This window comes from Urocitellus parryii, chromosome 2 (genome assembly GCF_045843805.1).
Source record: "Urocitellus parryii isolate mUroPar1 chromosome 2, mUroPar1.hap1, whole genome shotgun sequence".
Taxonomy (NCBI): domain Eukaryota; kingdom Metazoa; phylum Chordata; class Mammalia; order Rodentia; family Sciuridae; genus Urocitellus; species Urocitellus parryii.
Genome location: NC_135532.1, coordinates 171,548,860 through 171,574,791, shown reverse-complemented (window position 1 = coordinate 171,574,791; position 25,932 = coordinate 171,548,860). Strand labels below are relative to the sequence as shown.

Sequence of the window (25,932 nt, the reverse complement as noted above, 5' to 3'; positions counted from 1 at the left end):
ATCATAATTTCCAACTTCTCTTAAAAATCAATTCTTAATTTTGTTCCATTAGGGATAATTGAAAATTATTTGGAGCAAGTTCATTTAGAAGAGAGCATCAGTGACACTCTGCATGGTCTTAGCAGGCAGCAGTGACTGAAGAGTGAATCGTGACTGGAATAGTGCAGGGAGAAGGAAGGGAAGCCACCATGGAGGGAGCTGTTCTGCGGGGCCTGGCATCGTGTAGGGCACTGCACCTACATTACCCTGTTTCATTCTCTTAACAACCCTGGGCAGCAAGCCTGGTTTTGTTTGCTTGTTTGTTTTTAAGTAGAAAAGTACTTAAGAGATTATGGTTTTATTTTCTGAGAAAAGTTTCTTATTTTTCACAATCTTCCAAGGAAACAATCCTAAGAAGACCATACTGAAGATAGCGGGGGAGAATAGAAAGCAAAAATTAGTGTACAATTGTTGAGCTGTAAAAGGGCTTAGATATTTATTTAGTGTAGCAAGTCTTAAAGGAGGAGGAATCAGAAAATGAGGTAGGGGGACTTCATCAAACTGCTCTGGAGATTCAGATAGGCTTCCTTAAAACTTAATATTCTTGGCTGGATGCAGTGGTGCACACCTGTAATCCTAGTGACTCAGGAGGCTGAGATAGGAGGATGGCAAGTTTGAGGCCAGCCCGGGCAATATAGCAAAGCCCTGTCTCAAAAAAAAAAAAAAAAAAAATTAAAAAGGCTAAGAGTGTATCTCAGTGGTACAGTATCTCTGGGTTCTACTGAGAAGAAAAAAAAAAAGTATATCACCATCACCTCCATAATTGCCACACTACAACTACCATTATCATGACCTTGGCCTCTCCACTTTGCCTGATGAAAGCTATTTTCATAAAGGAAGAATATGGCATGTGACAAGAGCTCAGTGTGGAAGCAGAAGTTAAAAACACTGAGTCAGTCCAAATTCTTTATCTTTGTTTTATTGGTAACATAATTGAAGATTAGCCGCTAAAGATGTGCCTAACTAAGGTCTACTAACTGATAAGTGTCATTCCAGGAGCAATTGTAAGCCCGGTCACAGTAGCTCCATTTCCAATGGCCATGGCACCAGGGATGTGAAAAGAGTCTTACTGTGCAAAAAGAAATATACAGGGAAGCATTTAAATATTAGATTCTCTAAGGGAGACTTCCTCATGGATGATGCAGGAAGAGGAGGCATAGCAGTCACAAGAGCCACAGTCCCCTCTGAGCATCTAAAACAAATAAGAGGTTTCATTTGGGATGGATACCTGGACCATGGGAAAGTGGGCACCAAAATACTCTCTCAAACATACTGATGAAGATCTTGTCTTGGCATTTCCCAAGTCTGTGTTTATACAAGAAACGAATCAACATGCTGTATAAACAATGGTAAGCCTGATTCTAATATTGGAAACTCTACTGGGCAGCTCTATTTGCTGTGCAGGGGATTCTCCTGTAGGAAATGGGAGTATCCTCCTTGCTTTGGCCTAAAAGCAGCCTTCTGGTGGACATCAGTATAGCCTCCTTTATTCAGACACCAAATGGACAAGGGTTTCCCCATCGGTTCAGTCTAGTTATACACTGGGGCTCTTCTGAGCTTGGCTACTTTCCTACAGACTGGAAAATGGGGGACCTTGCACCTGGATTAGAAGGCCAACAGTGCAGAAGTGTCAGTATTTTCTGATGCTTCTCATTGGCATCAGCATGTAGATGGACATTGTGAGGTCACAGTGGCTGTCATCAGATGACAAAGCTGAGATGAGATTTTGCAGTGTGTAGGAGGCAGACTTTTTGACTTCAAGGTCCCCTCCAGTTCTACCATCCTAAGATGACACCCAAGGCACCCAGAAGGGGATACCAGGAAGGATCCTCCACAGTGTGCTTCCCCCGCCCCCGCCGCTTCCTGAAGACACATCTAGAGTGAGTCCACCGGATGCACTCCCCATTTACCACAGAGGACACTCCCGGGGAAGAGGCCTGTCCCTTCTGTTTGGTAATGGGCTGATTGCAGGAATGATACCTTCATTGTAGGGGTCCACTGCAGCTGTGGGTGTCCACTGTGGCTGTGAGACATGGCTGTGCACAGAACTGTCATCTGTGCCAGGCTAATGAGGAGTGACCCAGCCTGTGTTCTGTGAACACAGTGGAGGGCAGGCGCATTAGTTATAGACTAGAGGGTACTGGGTAGAGGCAGCAGTGGTTCATTTTAAAACATCATGCGTTACTTGGATCATCTCTGTATTACCCAGCACTCCCACAGATTGCTCATTAGAGCTTCCCTGTCACTCCTGAGCTGTGATGTTCCCTCCTCTCTCGGGACTCCCAAACACAGGGGCTATGTCTAGGACAGTGCAGGGTGTACGGCACAAATAAATGAGCTTCATGCAAAAAGAAACGAGTAGATGTGGCTATGCCTGTTACCTTAACAGTGGTGATGGTTTTGGAGGCAAGGGGTATGTTCATGTCCAAGCTCATCAATGTGTATGCCCTAAATATATGCAGCTTATATCAACTAAACCTCAATAAATTTGTTTTCAAATGTAATAATTAAATGAGCATTTGTGTCCACCCCCTTTATTAAATAACAACCTGCCCTGGAACAGAAACTCTGGTATACATATCTTTTTCCAAGTGACTTTTTTGAATTCATAAAGCTGTTCACCATTATTAAGTGAATGCCTTGTGACTTATCTGTAAGATAGAATCCCTTCTCCCTGGATGTTCAATTGGGAGAGAACATGGCTCCCTCTCCATCTCCTCTAGATTGGAAATGCAGGGGGTTGCCACAGGGGTTAGGAATGTGGTGAGAAGTGGCTCTATGCCCCAAGGTGGCTCTATGCCCCAAGTTGGCTTTATGCCCCAAGTTCAGTTGGCACCAGCCCATTGCACCAGCCCATTGCACCAGCCCTGGGGACAAGCTGTCACCCCACAGAGCCAGAGGAGAGACTCTGCCCCACCCCCATCACAAAAATGGAAGCTGAGCAGTCACTAGACTCCTCTGGTTGCCAAGAGCTTCCCAGATCTGGAGTTAGAGGCCTCACTGACCAGCCAGCATGCCTCCCACCAAAAGGAGACTGAGATGCAGCTCACGCAGTAACTATTTCCTCAGCCCTTGTTTAGATGTGGATGTGCACTCAGTCCTGACTCCAAACCATCACCCGCCTGACCCCTTTCCAAAAACACCAAATAAGTCAAAGGCCGAGGCACTTAGCTCTGCATAGATATTTTAAATTAATCTGGAAACAACTTAAAAGGACTGCTTTTCTCCCCAGCCCCACACCCAGCACATTTTCTGTGGCAGCTGGGTCAAGCTTGAGCAGCATTTTCACCACTGACTCAATGTCAAAATATTCCCAGGCTGCCCTCTTCCCATCATCCTTCCCACTCCCTCTGTTTTGGTTTTAATATTCTGTCTCCCTCCCACTCTTGCGCATGCGCATGTGTGCATACACACACTTCTTTATAAGGTATGAGCACACCCTAGACCAAGGATTCTAAACTTGGAGTCCACAGACAGAATTCAGGAATTGTGTATTTAGATGGGGAAAAATTTATTTTTATTTACTTCTAGCTGAATTATCTAGTATTCCCTTCCAGCATAAGCCCACAATAGTATTAGCCATACCACACCTGACACCAATAGAAACACACACGTTTCCACATCACATTAGGCTTATCACTATGTCAAATTTTTGATAGCTATTAGACTTCAAGTAGATCTTATTATTTAGCCTGTTAATTAAGTAGTAGTACATGTCACTGTTCTTTTTAAAATTTTTAATAACTACATTTTAAATAATTGTTTTCCATATTTTCACTAATATTATTCTGAGAAGGAATCCATAAGATTCAACAGAACAAAAAGGTTCATGGCTGATAAAGGTTCAGAACCCCTGCTGAAGAGTGAGTATTAAAGGTGGGATTTGAACTCTTCTCTAGAATCATCAAGGCATGGATCAGGAGACTGAAGGGCTAAGAGTGGTATTCAAGTAACATGAGGCAGGTTCTGGGAGCAGAGGGACAGTAGGGTTACTATATAAGAGCCTGGGTGGGCTTTGGAAACAGACTACCAGTGCTATCCAATCAGAAGTGTGTGTTTGGGAAAACCATGCCATCTGAGTTTCTATTTCTTCATCTGTAAAATAGGAAAAATAATGTACTACACAATTCTTGTGAGCATGAATTGAGAAGATACATGTCTGAGAACAATGACTGCTCAGTCGAATGGAAGGGAAGCTCTCCCTACGCAAAGACTTCTGAGGCTAAAGGATGGTTCTAAAAGGGCAGCCCTCCCTACCCAAGGACTTCTGATGCTGCTTATTTTGTTTCTGAGATTAGTATCATCTCTGTCTCATGCAGGCTTCAAATGCGCTTGAGATTCAGGGATACTCTGAAGGACCCCAAATCTAGCAGCACTTCTACATAAACCAAAGTCTTCTATTCCCCTCCTGTCTCTGGCTCACTGAAACAGACACCAATGCAAAGCTGCAAAGCTTGCCTACCCCAAGGAGAACAGATCTCTAGTAAAAAGGAAGTATTTCAAACCTCCACAGCATTGGCCATAGGTGTCAAGTACCTGCTTCTGGTTTCACAGCAACTGGCTCCTGACCTGTCTTCTTGTCACTCAGTAAAGTGCATAGATAGATTCCACCATCGAAGCTGCCCCTCCCAAGCAGGACAGGCCACTGGGCAAGGAGAACCGAGGAAGGTCAGGGAAACTCCTTTACATGTCTCTTCCAAAAACTTGTTCAAGTGAAGTTTAAAAGTTCTGATATAGAAAGGGATCTGTGTTCTTTTAAAAACTACATATATTGATTTTCTTGTGTTCATAAATTATAAGATTAGAAAGCACAAAATTTACACAGAGAAATTAACTATAAACATGCTCTATGGATCTCAAGACTATTAACATTGTCATAGATTTCTTCCTGTTATATGTAAGTTCAGATTGTAATTATATGGAAAGTTTTATATCTTGATTTTATCAGTTTAAAATACCTATAGAGGGTTTAGGGATGTAGCTCAGTGGTTGAGTACCTGCTGGGGCACAAGGCCCTGGGTTCCATCCCTAGCACTGCTGAAATAAGTAAATGAAATCAATCAATATGTAATCTTTTAAAAATCTAAATAAAATAAAATACCTAGAGATTTTTCAATATGGATTCTTAAAAGACACAAAAGCATCATATCAGATACTGTTTGTAAAATTCATAAGTTACTGAGAGATGCCATGGTATTCCTAAGAACAGGATGGTGCAATAACTATAAGTCACACCCAGAAAACTGATAGAAGAGAGCCTGTTTTACTCTTCTTAAAGGGTATTCAATAGGAAACTCTTCTTTCTCCTCTTTAGCTTGAAGAGAAGGTATTTTTGTGTCCTCAGCAAAGACACACTAGATGCCATTTTCTTTTTCACTTTCTCGTATCTTATTTTTTCCTGATAAGGGGAAAGCTTTGAAAATTCGCAGTTAGGAAAATGGTGTCTTTACTTGAGAAAGTGCTCCAGAAAGAAGAGGTGTGGACAGAGAAGCTGGCGACTGGGGGCTGAGCAGGTACTGGATGCACATCAGGTCTGCCACTGCAGGCAGAAGATCAAAGAACGTTAGCTTCCCTATGTGTCAAAACAGCACCACCTGCCTCACAGGGAATGAAGGATTGTGGAGATTAAATAAGACTCCACATGTGAACGTGCTTTGTAAGTAGCAAAGTACATTGCAGGACAATAGTCACTAATTAATGTTACAGTGGCCACTGCTAGTATTGTTGTTTTTGCTGCTCAGCAGGCTTGAACCATCAATTGCAGGCATGCAGAGGGACAGTGTCTAACAGTGGGTAAGAGCATGGACTCTGCAGCCAGACTGCACTTCGGAGCTTGGGGAATTAACCTCTCAGTTTCTTCACCTGTAAAATGGGATAATGTTAATCAACCTATCTCTAGGAGTTTTGAGAGGATTAAAAGGAATTAATTAACACAGTGCTTAGAACAGCACCTGGCACATAATAAGTACTATATAAAGATAAGCCCTACGAATAATCAGTGATCAATGGCCAAATATAACATAGAAATAAATTTACACCAGCTAAAACTAATAGGCACATTTTAAAAAAAAGTTTTCAACAAAACTTCTCCCGTCATTAATCAGAGGTGGATCGGCAACCTCCATCAATTTGCCTAAGCAGCTATGCCCCAGTGCACTACAGCTTGGGCTTGGCCTCCCTTCCTACCTTCTCTGCATCCTGCTCGAAGAGTCGTAGCTGGAAGCACTGGTCCAGCTTGAGCTTGCGCACATGCCACATCTGGTGCAGGTGCTGCCGGGTGGAGTGCAGCTTATCCAGGAGGCTGGTGATCTTGGGCACGAGGCTCTGGAAGTCGGCACTGCCGGGGATACAGTTGCGCCCTGAGAAGCCGTCACTGCAGCGGATGCACTGCAGCAGCCGCTGCCCCTCCCGGTCCAGCTCCTCCACAGGGGCCTTCAGCACCTTTTTCTTGAGCTGCGTGTGCTCATCAATGAGCCGCCGAGAGCCCTCCACGTCCACGGGGAACTCCTTCCGGGCAAGCATCTCCTGCAGGTCTTCAAGGCGCGAGAGCAGGTGGACCGCGCTGTTGAAGAACTCCTCCAGGGAGAGCCGCAGCTCAATCCACTCCTCGTGGTTGTAGTCCAAGGAGCCATCAAATTCCTCCGTGAGCTGGGAGGGGTCCACCAGCTTTGTGAGGCCCTCCACAGACACCATGCTCGTCTGGAAGAGGCAGACACAGAGTGGGAGTCTCAGTGATGTGGGAAGATGTGGGGAACAGGGAAGACCAGGGCAGAAATAGGCAGGAAGAGGGAAAGGCAAGGGGAAAGGACTAGGTAAGTCCACATAACAATGACCAGAGCCTGCCTAGGAAGAGGCAAGTGGGAAACTGTGGGGCCCACCCTTAAGGAGCCACAGGATCAGCCAGGGTCAGTGGTTTCACCTGACAGCAGACTGCCTCAATAAGCCTTTCTACCTGCCTACATTCACATCTAAAGAAAGCCTACCTTTGTGTCTCTTCCTCTTCCCTCCTCTCCACCCTGAGTCTACCATATCAAGGCTTCAGATACTAGAAGCAAAAGCTGGAAGGAATATTGACCCCATGTGTGGGGGGTCAGTTTTCTATAGCTGTAAGACCCAGGCCTGTGTGGCCAGGGCATTATCATGGCTGGGTTAAGCAATGTGGGTCAGTACTTGGTACTTGGATTGCAAAGATTTCATAGTCCATTTTCCTGCATCAGGCTGGGGTCAGCTTTGAGGCTTTCTCTGTCAGACTGGCACAGTGAACAAAACGAGGGCTGGGCAACAGAGGAGAGGTTCCAGGCACTGAGCTTTCTATGCGATTCCTATAAGCTTTTGGAGAACAGAGTGGAGAATGTTTGTTTCAAGGAAGCAGAGTGTCCCCAGCAAATCACAGTGCAGGTAGCCACCCAGTCATCAGTAAATATCTTTTCCTTCCCATAAAGCTTTGGACTTTGCTGCTCTCTGGCAAAGAAGCTATAAAAGAAATATCTGGGTTTGGAGTTCCCTATACTTACTAACTACGTGATGAGGCAAGCTATTTAAGCCTCCAGAGCCTCAGTCTCCTCTCTAATGGAGAAAAAATCAGGTTGAGAAGCCTAATCCGAAACCCAAAATTGAAATGGATTTTGGAGCATTCTGGATTTCAGATTTTCAGATTAAGGAGGCTCAAACAGTAAAGTCTATGCAAATATTCCAAAATCTGAAAAACTCTGGAATCTGAAACACTTCTGGTCCCAAGCATTTCAGATAAGGGGTACTCAACCTGTACTACTTTCCCCATAGAACTTGTTGGGATTAAGTGTGTCAGTGTAAACTCACAGGTGTGGAGTACCTGCTCCAGGCCCATTGGCATTCACCATGATGATCTGATGGCTTCATCATGGCTTGAACCTGTGAAAGTAGTTTGTCTCTGTCTTGCTATTCTCTGAGCATTTTCTCTTCTTCCTTTTCCCTCTATCTACCTCCTAAGACACAGGAAGGAGTTACCATAGGAAGGAGGACTGCTCTGGAATAGTGCTTCTCAAACCTGACTGCTCATTATAATTCCCTGAGAAGGAGTTTGAGGAAACAAACAACTTACCCCTAGAAATTCGTATTTAACTGTACTAGAGCTTGGGCAGGGTAGTTTTTTAAAGCTTCTTGATTCTAATGTGCAGTCAGAATTACAAACCCTGCTACTCTAGATAGTGGCTAGTCAAAGCATGGCCTTTGGACCAGCAGCACTAGTATCACTTGGGCTTTTCAGAAATGCAGAATCTCAGGGCCTGCTCCAAACCTACTTGGTCTTGAAGTAGCAAGATCCCTAGGGGATTTGTGTTCATTAAGCTTTGAGAAACCCTATTCTAGAGGACTTTTCCTTTTGAATTTACCACTCCCAGGAAATCCCCATGATTATACTCATTAAGTATCTGCTGTTGAACAATGCTGTACTCTCATCCCTGTATGTCTTGTTGCCTCAGTCTGTGGTAGGAATTCATTTTTTGCTGTTTCTAAGATAGCATTTACAATTATTTTCCTGAGTGAGAAGTCCTGAGCTATCTTGTCCTGTATCTTTTCTTTAGGAGGCAGAGACAAGTTTGCTGAATTTAGGGTGAAGAAGTTATAGGTGATGGGAGGTATAGGGCAGCAACACTGAGCAAAAATTTCAAAACTTCCTGAAAATAATCTTTTGCAGGGTTGGGGGACATGTACTGGGGATTGAAATCAGGGGCACTCGAGCAGTGAGCCACATCTCCAGCCCTATTTTGTATTTTATTTAGAGTCTCACTGAGTTGCTTAGAGCCTCACTTTTGCTGAGGCTGGCTTTGAATTTTCGAACCACCTGCCTTAGCCTCTGGAGCCATGGGGATTATAGGCATGTGCCAGTGCACCCAGCTGAAAAGAATTATTTTCAGTCTCTTCAGTTTATAAATTTATAAGCTTATTGTTAGCACCTCTGTATAAACAACCCAAAAATATTAAAAGCATTTCCTTACTGGACTCCTAGCATTCAGTAAGGTGCTGGGAGACTATGGTAGTAACTGTTTTTTATACCCAGGCAAACTTCTATTTACAGAGAGTGAGAACTTTCTCAGTCAAGTGTCAGGATATTGTGCTCAAACTGCAGCCAACTGGGGCCACCACCCCACATACAGGTACTCCCACTTCTGGGGACAACAGTCTGGAATGGGAAATGGCTGAAAGAGTAAAAGTAGTGATGCCTTTACAACCTACATGTGCACATATGTACACACTTCATCTCCTTACAGATGAGAACCAGCATTTTAAATGGGAACAGCTCAAATTTGGCTGGAACAATGATGTTTAAATCTTTGATTTAATCTGATGTGTTGTTTAATAATTCTCAAGAGATTCTTAAAAATTTGTAACAATGTTTTCCTTGATTATAGAAGTAATGTACAATCCTTAAAAAAATGAAGAAAATAAAAATCACCCATTATCCAGCTACCTAGAATAGACCACTGCTAAATATTTTCACACATCTCAGTATTCTCCATAGTTATAAAACAAATTCCAAATTACACAGCCCATAGTGTTTTATAACCTGGAACATTTTGTGATATTTTTTAATTAATATTTTAATGGTTTCATAATATTTGTGTATTAATATTGCCAAAATTAAGTTGGGCTACAAACTATATATGCATGCATATAGTAATGTATTATATATGTAGATATGTGTGTATGTACATATTCATTCATGTAAAATACTATGATGAACGTCTTTGTAGACAATTTTTGGTTGTAATTTTAATAAGCTTTTTCACCTTTTTGTTTAGCCTTTTACTATTGTCATGTATGTAAGAAATTTTTAAAAAAGAATCTTTTCCTAGAGGAAGAATTACTAGATCAACGAACATAAACTTGTAACAGCTTTTGACACAAATTGCAACACTGCTCTTATTCCAGTGTCATGCCACCACCATGGGATTGTCCTATAATGCTGTACACTTGGCACCATCTCTTGAACCTCTTGTTCCTACCCAGCCAGGCTCCATCTGATAAGGCCAAGGAGGCCAAGGAATCCTGAATTCTCAGCCCTTGACATCTTGGATATTGTAGGGTAATTGGAAAAGGAGAAGTGAGAAAAGAGTGAGTGGCAGAGCGGAGGGAAGGAGGGTAGGTAGAAAAGAAGTCAGGCTTACCTCAAAGATGAATTTGGAGCTGCCAAAGTTGGTCTTCTGTTTCTGCCAGAAGTTGTCGGGTTTGATGATGAGGGCCACATGGATCTCAGCTGGAAAGGCTTCCTGTAGCGTTTTGAGGAGGGGCTTGATGAGGTCCCACTTGGAGCCCCGCATGTCAATGATGACGGTGAAGCCACGTTTGCACACGTCCTCACTGTGGGGAGGTCAGAGGTCAGGCATGGTCACTCTGGGGACCTGAGACTACCTGAGTCCTCAGGTAGACATGGCACAGAAGTGCAGGCCTGTAATCTCAACAACTCAGGAGGCTGAGGCAGAAGGATGGTAAGTTCAAGACCAGCCTCAGCAACTTAGACTCTCAGCAACTTAGTGAGACCTTGTCTCACAATAAAAAATTAAAAGGAATGGGGATGTAACACAGTGGTAAAGCATCCCTGGTTTCAATCCCCAGTACCAAAAATGAATGAATGAATGAATGAATGAATAGCACATAGACAAAAAGCACCTGGGAACCTGCATTCTTACAGCCTTCCAACCTCATACTGGGTCTCTGACCCAGCTCAAAATGTACTGCCTCCAAAAACCTTTCTAAACTAATCCCACTGATCAATGGTCCTGACATTCAGCCTTCTGCCTGCACTTAGCAAATAATAGCCTTCCTTAGAGTCCATTTCCTTGTTGGGATGTCTATCATTTTGGTATTCATATTCAATTTTATTTCCCTTTTAATTTGTCTCCTTTTCCTTCCTAGGATGAATCATATTTTCTCCATTTGCATTCAAATTCTCTAAAGACAGAGACACTGCTGACCCTTAAATCTGAGATGGAACATCCTCAGCAGGAATGCTCTTCTTCCCGGTGTGTCCACCTCTGTAGAAGACACCACTACTCTTCACTGCTGAAGACAAACTGGGTCACAGAATCCTTTTCAATAAAGGGCTCTAGGATGGTTCCGCCAATTGATTAGGGACAGCACACAAACTACTGATAACATGTATTTGCCATCACTGTTATTTAAGATGTATTACCTGTGGTTCAAAATACATGTCAACTTTACAAAACCAGATTTCTGAGTCATTACAACCACTCAGAGAGCAAGGTTGGGGCTGAAGGAACGGGTGGATGCTGAGCTGCTTCTTTGTCTCTTGTTCCCCTACTGCAAGACTTGGGCATGAAAATGTGCAGTTTTAGAATTTGGGGTGGGGATGTGACTCTCAAAATTCAGGCCGGCTGAAGTGACAGGGACCATCTTGAAAACCAAGACAGAAGCAGACTAAGTATGTCAAGATGTTGCTCTATAACATATCCAGTAGCAAAGTTTATTTAAATACTTAAACTCTGACTAAAGCTCCTGAAAACAGAAAGCAGAAAATGAAGCTCAAAAGAGCTATCATATCTCACTTTGGGAAGAAAGTCTATGTTTTGGTAGTTAGGGAGTTTTCCTTCTCTTATTTCTGGTTTACTTAACATACCTATTTAATTTGTAAGTCCAAGTAGACTTTGGTGAATTCACATTTCACATAAGTACTAGTGTAATATTTCCTTGGGGTCTTTCATCTAATTCCCTATTTCCTAGATGGTGCTTGTTTAAACTGCTGTGTCTCTTACGTGTCCCTCAGATGTGCCCACCACATAACAGTGGTCAATAGCCACTAGGGATAACACTATAGTTGGAGGATTTAAGCCACAAAAGGGGACAAAAACTTATTTTCAGCCTTCATTAGTTAATCTCAACCAGTAACAATAATAGAAGAGAGTTTGTTTTGATTTTATAAAAAAAATTGATAGGTTGCAGCTCATTTAACTGTCGATGTCACACACACACACACACACACACACACACATGCTCTAGCGCTCTAGCTCTCAGTTAGGAAATGCCCCAGGTGCTGGGATTCTCTCTAGTGGAGAGGAAAGCTGAGACTTTGTTTCTCCCCAAATTCTGCATCCCAAAGGAAAGGAGTTGCCTCTTCTTCTCTGACACTCAGTGAATCCACAAGCGGCCAAGGTCTTCCATTCATAATGTTCTCTGCCCTGTTGTCTGAAGCAATGTGACTTTTGCTTAAATTACAGCATTTATCTCCTATTATAACAGGAATATCTGATAACTACATAAAGCTAAAATATTAAAAAACCTACATAAGAGATGCTAGTGGTAGGAGTTTATAATACTCTGGCCTATGTCCTCTCAATCTTTTTTGTGAATACAGTATTCAGACTACATAGTGGTTTACTTTGCACTGTAACATACAGCTTTTTTCTCATATCTAAAGCTTCTCTGAAACTGTTACACAGTCATTATCATTACTGATTTATAAGAAAATGTATCAACTTTCATCTAACAGCAATGTTTGAAAGTACCCCTTTACTATATCCTAACCAGACCGTCACTGACTTTTTAAAATTTTTTGTCTATTTCTAAGAAAAAAACATTGCATTTCATTTAAATTTGTCTTTGATTACCAGCTATAGTTTATCGGCCCACAATTATTTCTTTTGTGAATCGGTTCATTTATCCATTTTTTCTAGAGAGGTTTAGTGGCTCAGTGAGTTTAGTTTCTCCTGACTCACATCTGTTGCACACCCACTCACATCAGGTGAGTGGACTGCAAGGTGACTGTGGACTCTGCCCAGCTTTAGAGAAAGGGTCTTATTCATTGCCCTGTTCCTCAGGCTCCATCTGTTATCATATTGTTCTGAGATGAGAAATCTATGTCCCCAAAAATGGATACTCAGTGTCACTTCCAATCCTGGAAGTTGACTATCCCAACATCTAAATGTGGTTGTTAGTAGCAGGTTACACACTATTAACAAATCATTTCTGACAACTGAAAGTAGAAACGAGGTACTAATATTCTCCAGAAAGTTCACACTAATTCAGGCAAGGGAGAAAGAGGCCTAGAGCCTGAATGCTGAGAACTAATCCAATTGGCTTCTTTCTGGGGAAACAGCCTAATCTCCCCAGGTGCTTTTGGTGTGTCTGGTTTCAGGAAAGAGAAATAGATGAGGGAGGGGAGACAACTTTACCACATGCTTACTCTATGCCAGGGACTGTGGGTGACACCATATGTTAATCCTCACAGTAACCTTATAAGTTAGGAATGATTATCTCCATTAGAGAAAAATGAAACTGAAGCACAACATTCACTTAAAGTCATATGACTAGGAAGTGGCCAAGCACAGCAGACCTAAACCCATGCTAAGGTCCCTTTATCACTCCATACCCACCATACAGACACTACGTGTGGTTGTAATGTTTGGAGACAGGCACTGGGGGTCAGCAATGAGAAGATTAGTTGAGGGAGCTCACAAGAGATGAAAGAAGCTAGGGCAAAGGAAGTTCTGGGGAATGACCTCCATTCTGCAATCAGTGCAAAATCACAAAACCAAAGAAACAAAAGAAGATGAAGAAAGTTCAAGCATCTCACTTTGGTTCAGGCACATGAATAAGAAGCAGAGAATGACACATGCTGCTCTTGGTGTTAGCCATGTTTGGGGATCTGGCATTTCTCTGCACACACCCTGCTGAGACCATGGAGATCTATGCTACACATCTTCCCCATTTCCCCTTCTAAACCAGGTTTTTAGAACCTGAAATTCTAAAATTCTCAGCCCACAGGGCCCTTAGCCTACTTCCTGGGTTCATGAGCACCTCTTTCCAGGATCCAATCCCCAAAGGCAACTAGCACCACCAGTAGATGTACCCCTAGGCAGAGGGGCGGCAATGGGCTATTTGCAAGTACATAACTAGAAAGACATGTGTGAGCTGGAGTGTCCACATGCAGGCATGAGTCCCTGCCATGTAGGACAGATTGAGGAGTAGGCAAAGAAGGCAGATAGAGTGCAAGCTGGGGCTGATCCCCCTGTGCTGCTACGCTTTGACATGGGACTCAGAGGAATCCAACAAGTCTAAATTGAAGATGGCCTCATAGGTTGCTACAAGGATAGATTTTTCAAGGTAGAAGGACAGAGCGTGTTTTATTTAACAGTTTGTTAGCTTGTTACATTAATTTTAAATATTCAGAGAAAAGGTATATGGGCTTCCTTTTGTTCTCTTGTTCCAAGCACCACAATGTTAAATCAGGTCTTGCAGGAGAAAAGGCTTAGAGGGGCAGCAGGCTTCAAATCAGGACCCACTTGTATGCCAAGGTGGGAGTGCTGGATTTTCCTAAAGGCAATGAGGAACCCCTAAAGGTTGTGCCACCAGGTAAGAGACACAATCAGATACCATGGAAAGAACACCCTGCAGCTGAGCAGGAGAGTTGATTGGATCAGCCCAAAAGCGTGGTGAGAATAGAAGCAGAGGAACTTTCTCCTTTGAGTTCTTGCTAAAATGACTGCTCAGTGAAGTCCTCCCTGATTAAAATTGTTACCATCATTTGGTACTCCCTGCCCCCTCCTCCCCTAATTTATCATCTCCTTAGCACTTATTACCATCTGGATAATATATTTTATTCATTTGTTGTTCATCTTTCCTCACCGGGAAGTAACCTCAATGAGGGCAGGGATTTTTGTGTTCATTTTACTGCTGGATTCCCAGTGGCATATGGTGCCTGATGCGTAGGAAGACTCAACCCACTGAGGAGGTAGAGGCAGCAGTTCAGGGTGTGGATACTAGAACCAAACTCCCTCCATCTGAACCCAGCTCCACCATTCACTTGTTGCAAATCCCTTATGCACATTACTTTTAATCTCTATGGGCCTCAATTCCCTCACTGTAAAATGTGAATAAGAGTTGTAACTGCCTTAAGGGGCTGCCTTTAAGGTTAAGTTTGTTAATATACAGAAAGCACCCAAATGGTGCCACACAGTCTGTGGTACATCAGTCTTAGCTGCTGCTGATATCCCTCCCAGGGTCCCTTTATTGACTATTTCCTTCTCTAGCTCCTTGCATATTGTACCTGTCAGCTTATACCTGCCACTCTCTCTGAAACCTGCCTTTGGCTGATGGCACTATTTCTTCAGCAGAGAGCCAGGCAGTTCCCACCCTACCCCAGGGCTGAGAGTGCCTCTCTTACACAGGTGTCATGAAGTCTGGCTCCACTTCCTCATGGCAGAGAGACTCTGAAGTGTGATATATGCTCAGAGTCTGCACAGGTCCCCAGTGAAGCTACAGCAAGACTCTCTGAGGCCACATCCTTGCTTGGTCCATCTTCTTCCCCATTTTGCTTCTCTTACTCTCTACGAATTTCTCCTGGAAAGAACACCTTTAATAAATCATCTGCTGCCCCCCCCCAAAAAAACACATATGCACATAGCCTAGGATAGTTATTTTTATTATATGTTATAAATACTAATATAAAGGATCTATTTTGAACATATGTGAAATTCTGAAGGCAATCTAGAGATGACAAGAGAAACCTGGACTGCACATTCTGATTTTGGAGTCGCACAGTGCCTGATATTTGAGGAATGAATAAATCCATGAACAGGCGCAAGCTGATGTGCCCAGAAGTGGGTGAGATCACCTGACAGAAATAAAGCAGAGGAAAAGAACCATCTTCTGAGTCAAGGACAGAACTGGCAGGAATATCAATGTTTAAGAGAGAAGAAAGGAGATGAGCCTGAGAACAAAACACAGAGGTTAGAGAGAACTAGGGTGGGAGTGAAATCCAAGAAACAAGGGAGGAGAGCTTTTCTGGGAGGAGCCACAGTGGAGAGGGAGGTCATTAATGAGAGCAGAACCACTGCACCTGGCACCTGAGAGGTCCAGGTCCCGGGGGTCAGGGCAGTTTTAGTGGGAAGCGGAGATGGAATTAATGTTGAAGCAGAGAAGCAGTCATGCTAGTTGATCTAGGACAATGAAAAAGAAATCAAAGTCAGCAGAGACTGCTTCTGGTGCACTGACAGCCCCTGACCCCCTTTCCCCGACTCCAGAAGCCATGTGGTCTGCCAGGTGCTCCAGGGCTACCTGAGCCTTGCAGGGCTCCCATCCCCAGCCCGCCTCTCTCCTCACTCAGATGGGGCAGTTGTAGGAAACCAATTTATACTGGAACATAACTAACAGGTGGCCCTCCTTTGCCCTTTAAGTGATTGACCTTTTAAAAGATAACTATAAGCCAAATTTTCAGGGGCAGAATTTTGCACTGCGCATGGTGGGGATGGGAGCACAGGAAAGTGGCATGTGGAGCAGCAGGACTTCACGTCTGCCTCAAAGGAGAAAGAGAAGTGAGTGGCTTTCCCTTGCCCACCTGTCCCTGAGAGGGGGACAGAGGGCAGCCATGCCTCCCTCCACCCGCCCTCACCCTGCCCCACTGCTTCCCAGCTGTCCTCTGGGCCCCCTTGGTCAGCTTCTCACCCTGAGTGATAAATCACAGTCCCTTCGTGAACTGTTTCATAGACTCTCTAGGGCTCTGGAGCCCGGCAGTCATAAACGTATATTTTGAATGACCGGATGATTGATCAGCTGTTTCTTGTACTCAATTCTAGACCATTTACGCTTTTGTTCATTAAATGTCACCGAGACTGCTTTCACTCGGCAAGCATGTACTATCTTGAAAAAAGCATTTTCACCAATTTATGTGGATGTTTCTCAAATTTTAGTGACTTTCATTATCACCTAGGATGCTTATTTTAAAATGCTGATTTGGGGAACAACTTCCAAATATTCTGATGAAAATTGTTTTGAGATGAAGCCCAGGAGTCTCCCCCATCATTCAGACACTTCTTCTCTTAGGTGTGTTTGTGAGAGATTAATAATCCTCGTTTTGCTTAAATCAGATGCTAGGATTTGCATTGATAAACAGCGGGTCACGTATAATCATATCAGACAGCACAACAATGAAACAAGTTAGAACATTTGCAAGGTGAACCCAATAAGCTCACTATCCAGGAACCTGTGGAAAATGTGAGTGAGTTTCTCCCTCCATAGCCTCATATTCTCATTTACTGGAGAATGGAATCATTTATTGCAAGCCTGGAGTTGGGGAGATTTCTGCCCTGGGAGTCAATATCTGTGGTTCTTTTTGCATAGACTGAGCTCCTCCTCACTTGGTCAGGGGAGGCTTTCCCCTAAGGGTGTGGCAGATGCCCTCCCAGTGTGGCTTATTGGACTCAATCAGATGCTGCATGAAGATGCATTCCTAGGGTTCCCTCTCCACTGCTAAATGGCCATGAAATCACTGATTTCTGCTCAGTATGTCTGCCTGACAGCTTCATCTCAAACTTCTGGGCAAATCCTGGGTGTGTCTAGGGGTGTCTTAGGTCTGTCCACGTATGTTACCCCTATATTCATCTCTTGACCAAATGGGCTACTGTGAACTCTGTGGGGACTGGCCCCAGGTCTGATGAATCCAGCTGCGCAGGGCCTCAGTGGGTAAGTGGGTGAGGAACTAATGAACAGGCCTGAGACAACTGACCCTTTTTATTCGTGGTGGCCTCCCATGCCAGAGATCACAGTTTAGCAGCCCACCAGTGAAACAAATCCCCAGGTGGCATTATAAGAGGCAGCTGCTGTTGTTGTCATGCTTTCTTGTGTCTTTGAAAGAGGCTTAAACCCTCCACTCTGCAACCCAGTCCCTGCTTGCTCACACACTTCCACAACTTGTTGGTTTTGGCATTTGACTTCTGTCTTGGCTGCCATTACTATCCCAGCCCTGTTTCACACACTCGAAGACTCAATTGCATCAGCTGGGAGAGTAGTGACTAGGGCACCAGTTCCTCAAGCCACAGGTCACTCTGGGTCTTTGACAGGAAGGCTGAGAACCCATTAGTGACAACCCCAGGCCAGGGCTTCGTCCTTGATGCAGTCTGGTTTCAGGGAGCCAAGTGCCACTTCCTTCTAGTTCCCCTCCCAGTCCCTGCCCCTGGAATCCTTCCCAGGTCCCTGCCAAGCAAAGCTCAAACTATCTCCCTGGATTCTATCCTGGCCACTTTAGTGAGCCACCCTGGATACTCCCAGTGTCTGACTTTTCTTCATCTCTGATCTTCCCTATCTTCTCTGAACTCCTCTATCTAAAACAGGCAACATATTATTCATACTAAACTAAACTTTGAGAGGGATCTTGCCCTCTCATGCCTTTAGACCTTTGTGCTTGCCCACTGAACCCCATCTTTGCCTAGATAATATTAACTATATTCTAAAGCTCAACTCATAAGCCTCTTCTTCCAAGAAGTCCTCTCCTAAAGATTCATTCCCTTCTGCCCACTCATCCTACACTGGGCTAAGGGCTCTGCCTATGCATCACCATAACCCTGTGTTTACCTGACCAGGGAAGAAACTACAGCCAGGTTCTAGCTGTTCAATCTCTATCTCTACAGAGAGTTTATGTAGTTTCCAAAGGAGAACCTAGTTGTGAAGGTACTTAATAAATAATATGGTATAACACAAATGCACCATATTATCCATTTTTATTCATCCAACAAATATTTATTGAGCATTGACTTTTGGGCTGTCCCACTACTAGGCCCTGGGGATATAAATGTGGGCAAGACAAACATGAAGGTTACATTCTGAAAAGAGAGATGGACACAAGATAGTAGCTAGATAAAGATAAATATAAGTTATGATATCTTAGGAGCTTGTCAGGTGGTCAGGATAGGCTACACGAGAAGCTGACATTTAAGCAGATACCTAAACTATGTGAAGAAACTAACTAAGAGAACACCAGAAGCCTCAGGCAGAGCAACAGCCTATGCAAAGGCCCTGTAGTGAAAGACAGATAGTGTCCTGGCTACTCCTTGGCTAGGGAGGAGGCAGACATGTTCAGTCAGAAAGCAGGAGACCAACAGCTTCAGGTGGACCAGAGCTCTAAATCTCCAAGACCTCAAAACCTAAAGTTAGAAAGATATCAACTGAGAGCCAAACCACTGAAACTTGGAGAAGTTCTTTATATGAAAAAACGGGACATATTCATGTGTTAATGATAAAAGCTAACTTGTACTGAGCACCTGGGGCTTTATGTATGGTAAGCATTTTATATGCAATATCTTATTTATCCTTTACAGGTAGAGTTATGGTTATCCCACCCTATAGTTAAGAAAACTGAGGTTCAGTGAGGTTAAATAACATTCTTAGTCATATAAAAGAAGAAAAATCAGGATTTGAATCTAGGTCTGTTTACTCCAGGATCTGGGTGTGAGAGTACCATGCCATCTTGTCACACAAAGGCAGAGAACACTTGAGCTTGGAGGAACCTTAGTGCTTATGCTTGCTAGTCTTTCCCAACCCCACATTTCAGCCAAGGGCAGCAAGTCCAGAGGAGGGAAGGAACCTGTTTAGCATTTGCTGGGTGTCTTGGACATCTGGACCAGACATTCAAGTTTCCACTGCTTTTCTCCAGGCTTTTAGTTAGGCAATGAACACTCTAGAACTGATAGGAAAAAACCCTCCTTGAAGAAGCAGACATCCAGTAATCTGGCTTGGCAGCCCAGTATATCCTGGGCGAGTACTAGCACCCCACTTCAGGAATGAGCACCATCCTAATGGTATCCACTGGGCTCGGGCAGCAGAGATATGGCCTGACCCTTTTTGTCCCAGTTCCTGTGATGCTACCTGAGATTTGCCATTTCTATGAATGTCTAGCAGATTCTCACTAGAAACAGATGCTGTAATAAATATAATATGGATCCCAATGGTAGGTATAGGAGCAAAGATCCACGACATGTCCCGCTCCAGCAGATCAGTTGAACAGACAAGGATTTCTGCTTACCTCCTTAGTGTGCACTGCTGGGGGCTACTTCACTTGGTGCTAACTGAGGTTTGCAGAATGTTGAGCTGGGGGTGTCAGAAGCCCAGTGTGGGAGCCCAGGAAGGCCCCTTAGACTAGGATGGAGCAGAATGAATCTTCAAATCAGACCTATTCAATAAATTGTCCAGGGATGGGGACAAATTTAACACTGGAGTAGAAGGCTAGTCTGGTCATTGAGGACCAAGTGTCAGAGAGGCGGGACAAGGCAAGTTAAGGACTCCCCATTAAATAAGGGCAGCATAGGTCATGCCACTGTGTTGTTCTAGTCCTACAGGTATAGGCTGGACCAACAGTGCAGGACAATATTGGGGGAGATCTAAAAAAGTCTTACCCATGGCTCCTGGGTTTTATTTTAGTTTTTCAGTCCTGGGTATCCTGCATGTGGGGCAAGTGCTCTATCACTAGGAGACTGTTCATAACCAGCACTGACCAGGAAAAGAAGAAAAAATAAATAACTTCAAACAAGTGTTTTTATCACTTTGCTTTTTGTCCTAGCTGTACTATACCTGTACTTCTTTAAATCTTTTCATAAGCTGAATTCTCAGGTCAGAATTTGAGGAGAAAGAATGGTCCCTGGAGCCAGGTGGAGTATGTCTGTAATCCCAGTGGCTCTGGAGGCTGAGGCAGGAGGATCGTGAGTTCAAGCCAGCCTCAGCAAATTAGCAAGAACCAAAGCAATTTAGCAAGACCCTGCCTCTAAATAAAATACAATAAAACAGTGTTGGGATGTGGCTCAGTGGTTAAGTGCCGCTGGGTTCAATCCCCAGGACAAATAAATAAATAAAAAAGGATGGGGACAAATGATTCTGAGGAAAAAATGATTCCCCTGACTCCATTTGTTTTGGAATTCTTACATCTTTCCCAAATGCATGGAGAACCTCTTCTATAGGATCTCCCGATCCACCTTAACCTGCTTTGGGCTCTGCATTGCTGTTCTAATGGTGTTGGCAGCTCTCTGCTGATTGCCCCACCAGACCGCACCCACTTTCTTAAGCAACCAGAAACCAGCAGGTGTTGAAGAAAAGTGTTAAGGACACATTAGCACCTGTTTTGAGCTTTCTAACTGGTATAATCACAAGTGGTAAAAAGAACACCTTGGAAGCAGCCTCCTTGGAGTTTCTACTCTTTTAACAACCCATTTTTTTTTTTTTTATTGCCTCCTCTCTTCTAACTTGAGATGTCAGGGCCAGAGTGGGAGGTGGGACAGTACAAAGGAATGTTTTCCCCTCTATCCAAACCCCAATTCCTCCTCTGTGAAGTGGGGAGATTGTGATTAGAAGGCCTGGGGTTGGCCTCAATAGTTGTTTAAAGTTCCCCCTGGTGATTTTAACATACAGCCATGGTTAGGTACCATTTAAGAGCTAGACCTTGGACATTTGTTTACCCATTTCCAAGTCTAGGAACTAACCCTAGCCAGTTCCTACCTTTGAGTTTGCCAGAAGCAAACCCAACTGTTGCCCTGGTCAGATACCCAGGATAACCTAAGCAGAGACCAGATGAGAAAGGTTGGTGTTTTCTACCTCTTTAAAATTGGCTACCCAAATGAGGCTGTTAAAACAAACAAAAACCCTCTGTTACAAAGTAGGGATGTAGCCATTTCTCCCCACCCCCCAAGGCATGGTGAAGTGTTAACTGAGAACACAGTTCTAGCCAGCATTCCCAGGAGTAGTCATAAAGTGAGGTCCAAAGCCCTAAAATCATGCAGCAGATCTCTGCATCCATCTCCAGTGCCTCTCCTCTTGCCCCATCCCCACCTCTCCCTGCCCTCTCGCAGATACACCCCCTCCTCCTGGCCCTTCAGCTAGGCTCCGATTTCTTGGGAGGCAGGTGGAACCCTCCAGGAAGTTGCCCTCAGGATAGCCTGCACAGGCTTCCTCTGCTCCCTTCTTCCTGTTTCTCTTTAAATAGTCATCACCCTCTTGAAAGCCTGAGCCCTCTGCTTGTAGTGTACATAGGCACATGCACAAACATCTCCACCAATGCTGGCCATACCATACCTAACGCAAAGTCACTTTCCAGGGCATGACCACTGACTGGACTTCACAAACCAGTTCAGCGCAGGTGACCCTCATCCTGTAACCAGTCTGCCTTCCGTTTGATAGCTAGCCAAATTTGTTCTGGCCAAGAGAACTGATGAGTGACCCTGGGAACAGCAAGAGATGTCAAGGAAAGCAGAAGAGGGTGAGGGGATCAGTGAGGAGGTGCATATTTAGAACTTGAAATGGAACAGGAAGGATTGGTATTATGGGCTCTGGGTCTTTGCTCAAAATCAGATTTTAAAAAATGCTATTCCCCTGAATAGCTGTCTTAGAGAATCTGAAAGCTCTGTGTTGACAGAAAAATTCCTTTGCCCTTGACACCAGGGAGGCCCTGACCCCCATGTGCTGCTCTGGGTCATAGGCTCTGTCCATGTCAGAGGTTGCAGAGAGCTCAGGACTGGTACCAGGCTGCAGCAACACCACTAGCTAGTTGGCCCTGGACACAGCACCACACTCCTCTGGACAGGACTCTGCTCTTTCAAAGTGAAGGGGCTGACCTCATAACCTCTATAACTCCTTACTACCTTAAACTCCAGGATTCTAATCCACCTCCTTCCTTTACCTCCAGGTCAGATTTTACCTTTAATAAATGATCTTGGATTAAGTCCAAGTAAGAATTGGTACCCTATTGTGAAACTGATGTGACTCCATTTTTGAGAAACCAGCCTCTACCTCAGAGGAAAGCCTGTCCAAGGAAGGGGGTGTGACCCTTGTCCTTGGAAAAACCCACAGAGCACTCCTAAGCACATACCCACCCTGCCGAGTTGTTTGTCTACAAATAACAGGAGAGATCTGCAGCGCAGGTGTCCTTGACTCAGTTAGGCTAGGTGAGGACCCATAGCAACCCCCCTAGCAACCACCAATCAGCATGAGACAGGGAAAATACCTGGAATGCCAGATGACTTCCCAGTAGTTTATGGTGGTTGATAACATGTTGGGAAACCATGTAGTTTAGCACATACACTCCTCGTGGCCTAAACCAATCAGTTCAAAGGAATCCCCCTCTTGTTCTAACCAATAACCCCTACCCAACTTGTTCCATTGAATGTGCTAATCAATGTTAAGAGTTGATGTTTGATTTTCCCGCAGTATGGAATGATTTGCTGTGTGATGTTGTGACGCGTAGAGTATCCCCCCAAAACTTACAAAATTTCACTGGCAAAGGACAGGGACTCAATCCCTGGGACCGCTGTGTCGGAACGACCACTGGTTGTGAGTCCAGGCTCGAGCTTGCAATAAAGACTCTTGTGTGATTGCATCGGATCTGGCTCCTGGAGGTCTACTGGGGTCCCACGAATCTGGCATAACACTATTGCCCTCATGAGTCTGCAAGTTTAAGGACAGTCTAAAAAGCCACAGGATCATTTGGCCATTCCCCTCTGGGTTGGTGTGTGTGAGAACTAAATAACTGTCCTGTGTGTCCACAGAATTAAACCTGGGCCAACTTGCCATGGTCCTAATAGAGTACTCCATCATGGTCAGAGGTGGGTGAGGGTAAGGAATGGCCTTACCCTCCTGCACATCCCATAACACAGAGATTCTCTGCAGTCAGTGAGTTGGAAGCCTGAATTTCCTGCAGAGAAAACAGCCCACTGTCTGGCAATCAAGGACATTCTCTTCCAGTGCAGGGAACCAGGGTGGGGCAAGTCACAGCACCCAGACCTTGCCTCAGGCACCAGGCCAAAACCTGCACGTGAATTAATGACTAGTGATGGGTACAGATAAAATTCCAGCTGGGACAGAACAGTCTGAGAGATAAGAGGAAGAAAAATGTACCAATTTTGGAATTTTTGAGAAGCTCTCAAAACCAAGACTGATCCTCAAGAGACCTAGCACAAGTGGGGGTCAGGAGAGCAGGAGTCTTAAGAGAAATGGAAAGAAGGACCAGGGCCATCCGGACACAGGCTTGGATTGCGTCAGTAAATTATCCAGAAACAGATTTGTCCTTGCTGAGTCACTGTGGCTGACAAAGTGCTCCTGTCTGGGTTCCAGAATTGGTGGTCATACTTGCTCATACTTGAGAAACAGGAATCCACGTCCTTGGTGAGAGGGAAGCCACTCCTGCTGTCTCCCAAGGTCCTGGACACTTCATCCTCAGCAGAGGGCTCAGGCTCCCTCTCTGTCACAGAGCTATTCGTACAACCCCTTACAGAGGAAGGAGGACATCCAGAAGGAGACCTCAGTCTGGCCTCAGTGACGTCACATCTGAAAAACATTCACTGGCACTAGCCCTTAGGAACCTGGGGGTGAAGCCCTGCCCTTTCTCCTTGGGGAGCTCCCAGCCTAGCTGAAAGCAAAGTGGTGATCTGCAAATTCAAAGGCAAGGAATAAGAGCCCCCATTCCTATCCTTGAAAGGTTTACTGCCTATCAGAGAGAAAGTCCTGTGGACAATCTTATCTCACAAGGGACAGACCCTCCCCACAACATGAGGAGTTTTCTAGATTCAAAAGTCTTTTTCAAATTTTGTTCAAGTTATTTGTTCTCCTTAGGTAATAATGCTAGACATTTAAGAAAGAATTTCAGGAGTTCTTGTTTCAGTGTTCACTGATAACTTCTAAAGCAGTTCCAGAAGAGAGGAGATGGGTAGAGTGGGCATGGGGAGACATTCAGTGAGGACAGTGGAGAGCTGGGGTTGGGGGGGTGCTGCGAGAGCTGGTCACTCACACTCTGCAGCAGAGCCCTGGGCAGCCGCATTTTCCTTATGTTCTCATCTCTCATGTTCACAGAAAGAAAACAATGTTTGAACGGAATGGTTTGAAAGGACAAATTGAGACTTTTATCTTCAATGTTTGTGGCTGATGAAAATGTTGCAGGAGGCAGTGGGAGTTCTGAGAAGTAATCATGGGGGGGGGGGGCACCATGACTTCAATACCCCCAAGACTGAAGACAAACCAGTTTTTTGTTTGTTTTTGTTTTGAGATTGAAAAATATTTGATTTTATAAAAGAATGCTAAGAATTATTATATACATGCCACATTTAAGCATCCCCACCCCCCAAAAAAAATAGCATCATTAGGTAACTGGGCTGCCCCTTTGAAAGTTCCTTTGCAGAGTCACTTTTACCTCCTGTCTCTGATCCTTTTGGAAAGATTATGTCCTCTTTCCATTTGCCTGACATTGTTGACTGCTAAATAATATTACTACTTTTGATTTACAGAACCTGGTGACCTTTGTAATGCCCCTTCTTAGACTTTAGTTCAGTGTATCAATGGACACAAAATATGTAAATTAGTGTGAGGCTTAACTCACAGAAAAGTAACATGTTCAGGGAGGTCAAGGTCAATAGTGATTTTCTGGCTGGGAGGTGAGGGGAAGTTACACATACCTTAGATGATGAAGACCCTATTAGCACACAACTTTCCTGTCCATTGTCTTCTTGTACCTCTCCGCCCCATAAAAGCCCTTTGCAACCTGAGTGTTTGAAGATGGAGCTTTGAGGTCAACAGTCCCTCCATCCTCTCAATATGTCAGTCCTTGAATAAACCTGATTCCTTCCTACCAACTCTTGTCCCCCAAATATTGGCCTTCAAGCAGTGAGTGTTGGGAATTGCCCCGGCTCCAAAGACTAACTTCCCCATCCTCCGAGAGCCGCCCAATGGTGAGCCCTGCTGGCCCACATGATCCTTACCACCAATCAGACTAGCCCTGCTGGCTCACATGATCCCTACCCACCAATCAGACTAGCCCTGCTGGCTCACATGATCCTTACCCACCAATCAGACTAGCCTTGCTGGCTCACATGATCCTTACCCACCAATCAGAAAGCACCCCATGCCAACTGTCAAACCCTTCAATCATTAAACTGTCATAATTGTCAAACCACCCCCAGCTCTGTAAACATGCAGAGCTGCCTCAGTAAACGGGCATTTTCTCTGACGACAAGCCTTGTTAGTTTTTTCAGTGAGCAGCCTGGAACTTATTCTTAAAACAATCATAAAATTCTCACTTTTGACTGGAAACTGTTGCATACCTAGGCTAACCACTGTCATTAGCATTATTTTATTTAACATTTACTACAATTTTCT

At 44.2% G+C, this 25,932-nt stretch overlaps 1 protein-coding gene across 1 annotated transcript in view; it reads right to left on the bottom strand.

The window, feature by feature from the left end:
* Positions 1-25,932, bottom strand: part of Kalrn (kalirin RhoGEF kinase) — a 440,727-nt gene that overhangs the window by 405,532 nt on the left and 9,263 nt on the right. Inside the window, exons 2-3 of the mRNA XM_077795355.1 lie at positions 10,185-10,377; positions 6,226-6,738 (exon numbers count right to left, since the gene is read on the bottom strand). Of these exons, the coding sequence (XP_077651481.1) occupies positions 6,226-6,738; positions 10,185-10,337 (666 nt within the window). The 5' untranslated portion in view covers positions 10,338-10,377. The remainder of the gene's footprint in view (positions 1-6,225; positions 6,739-10,184; positions 10,378-25,932) is intronic.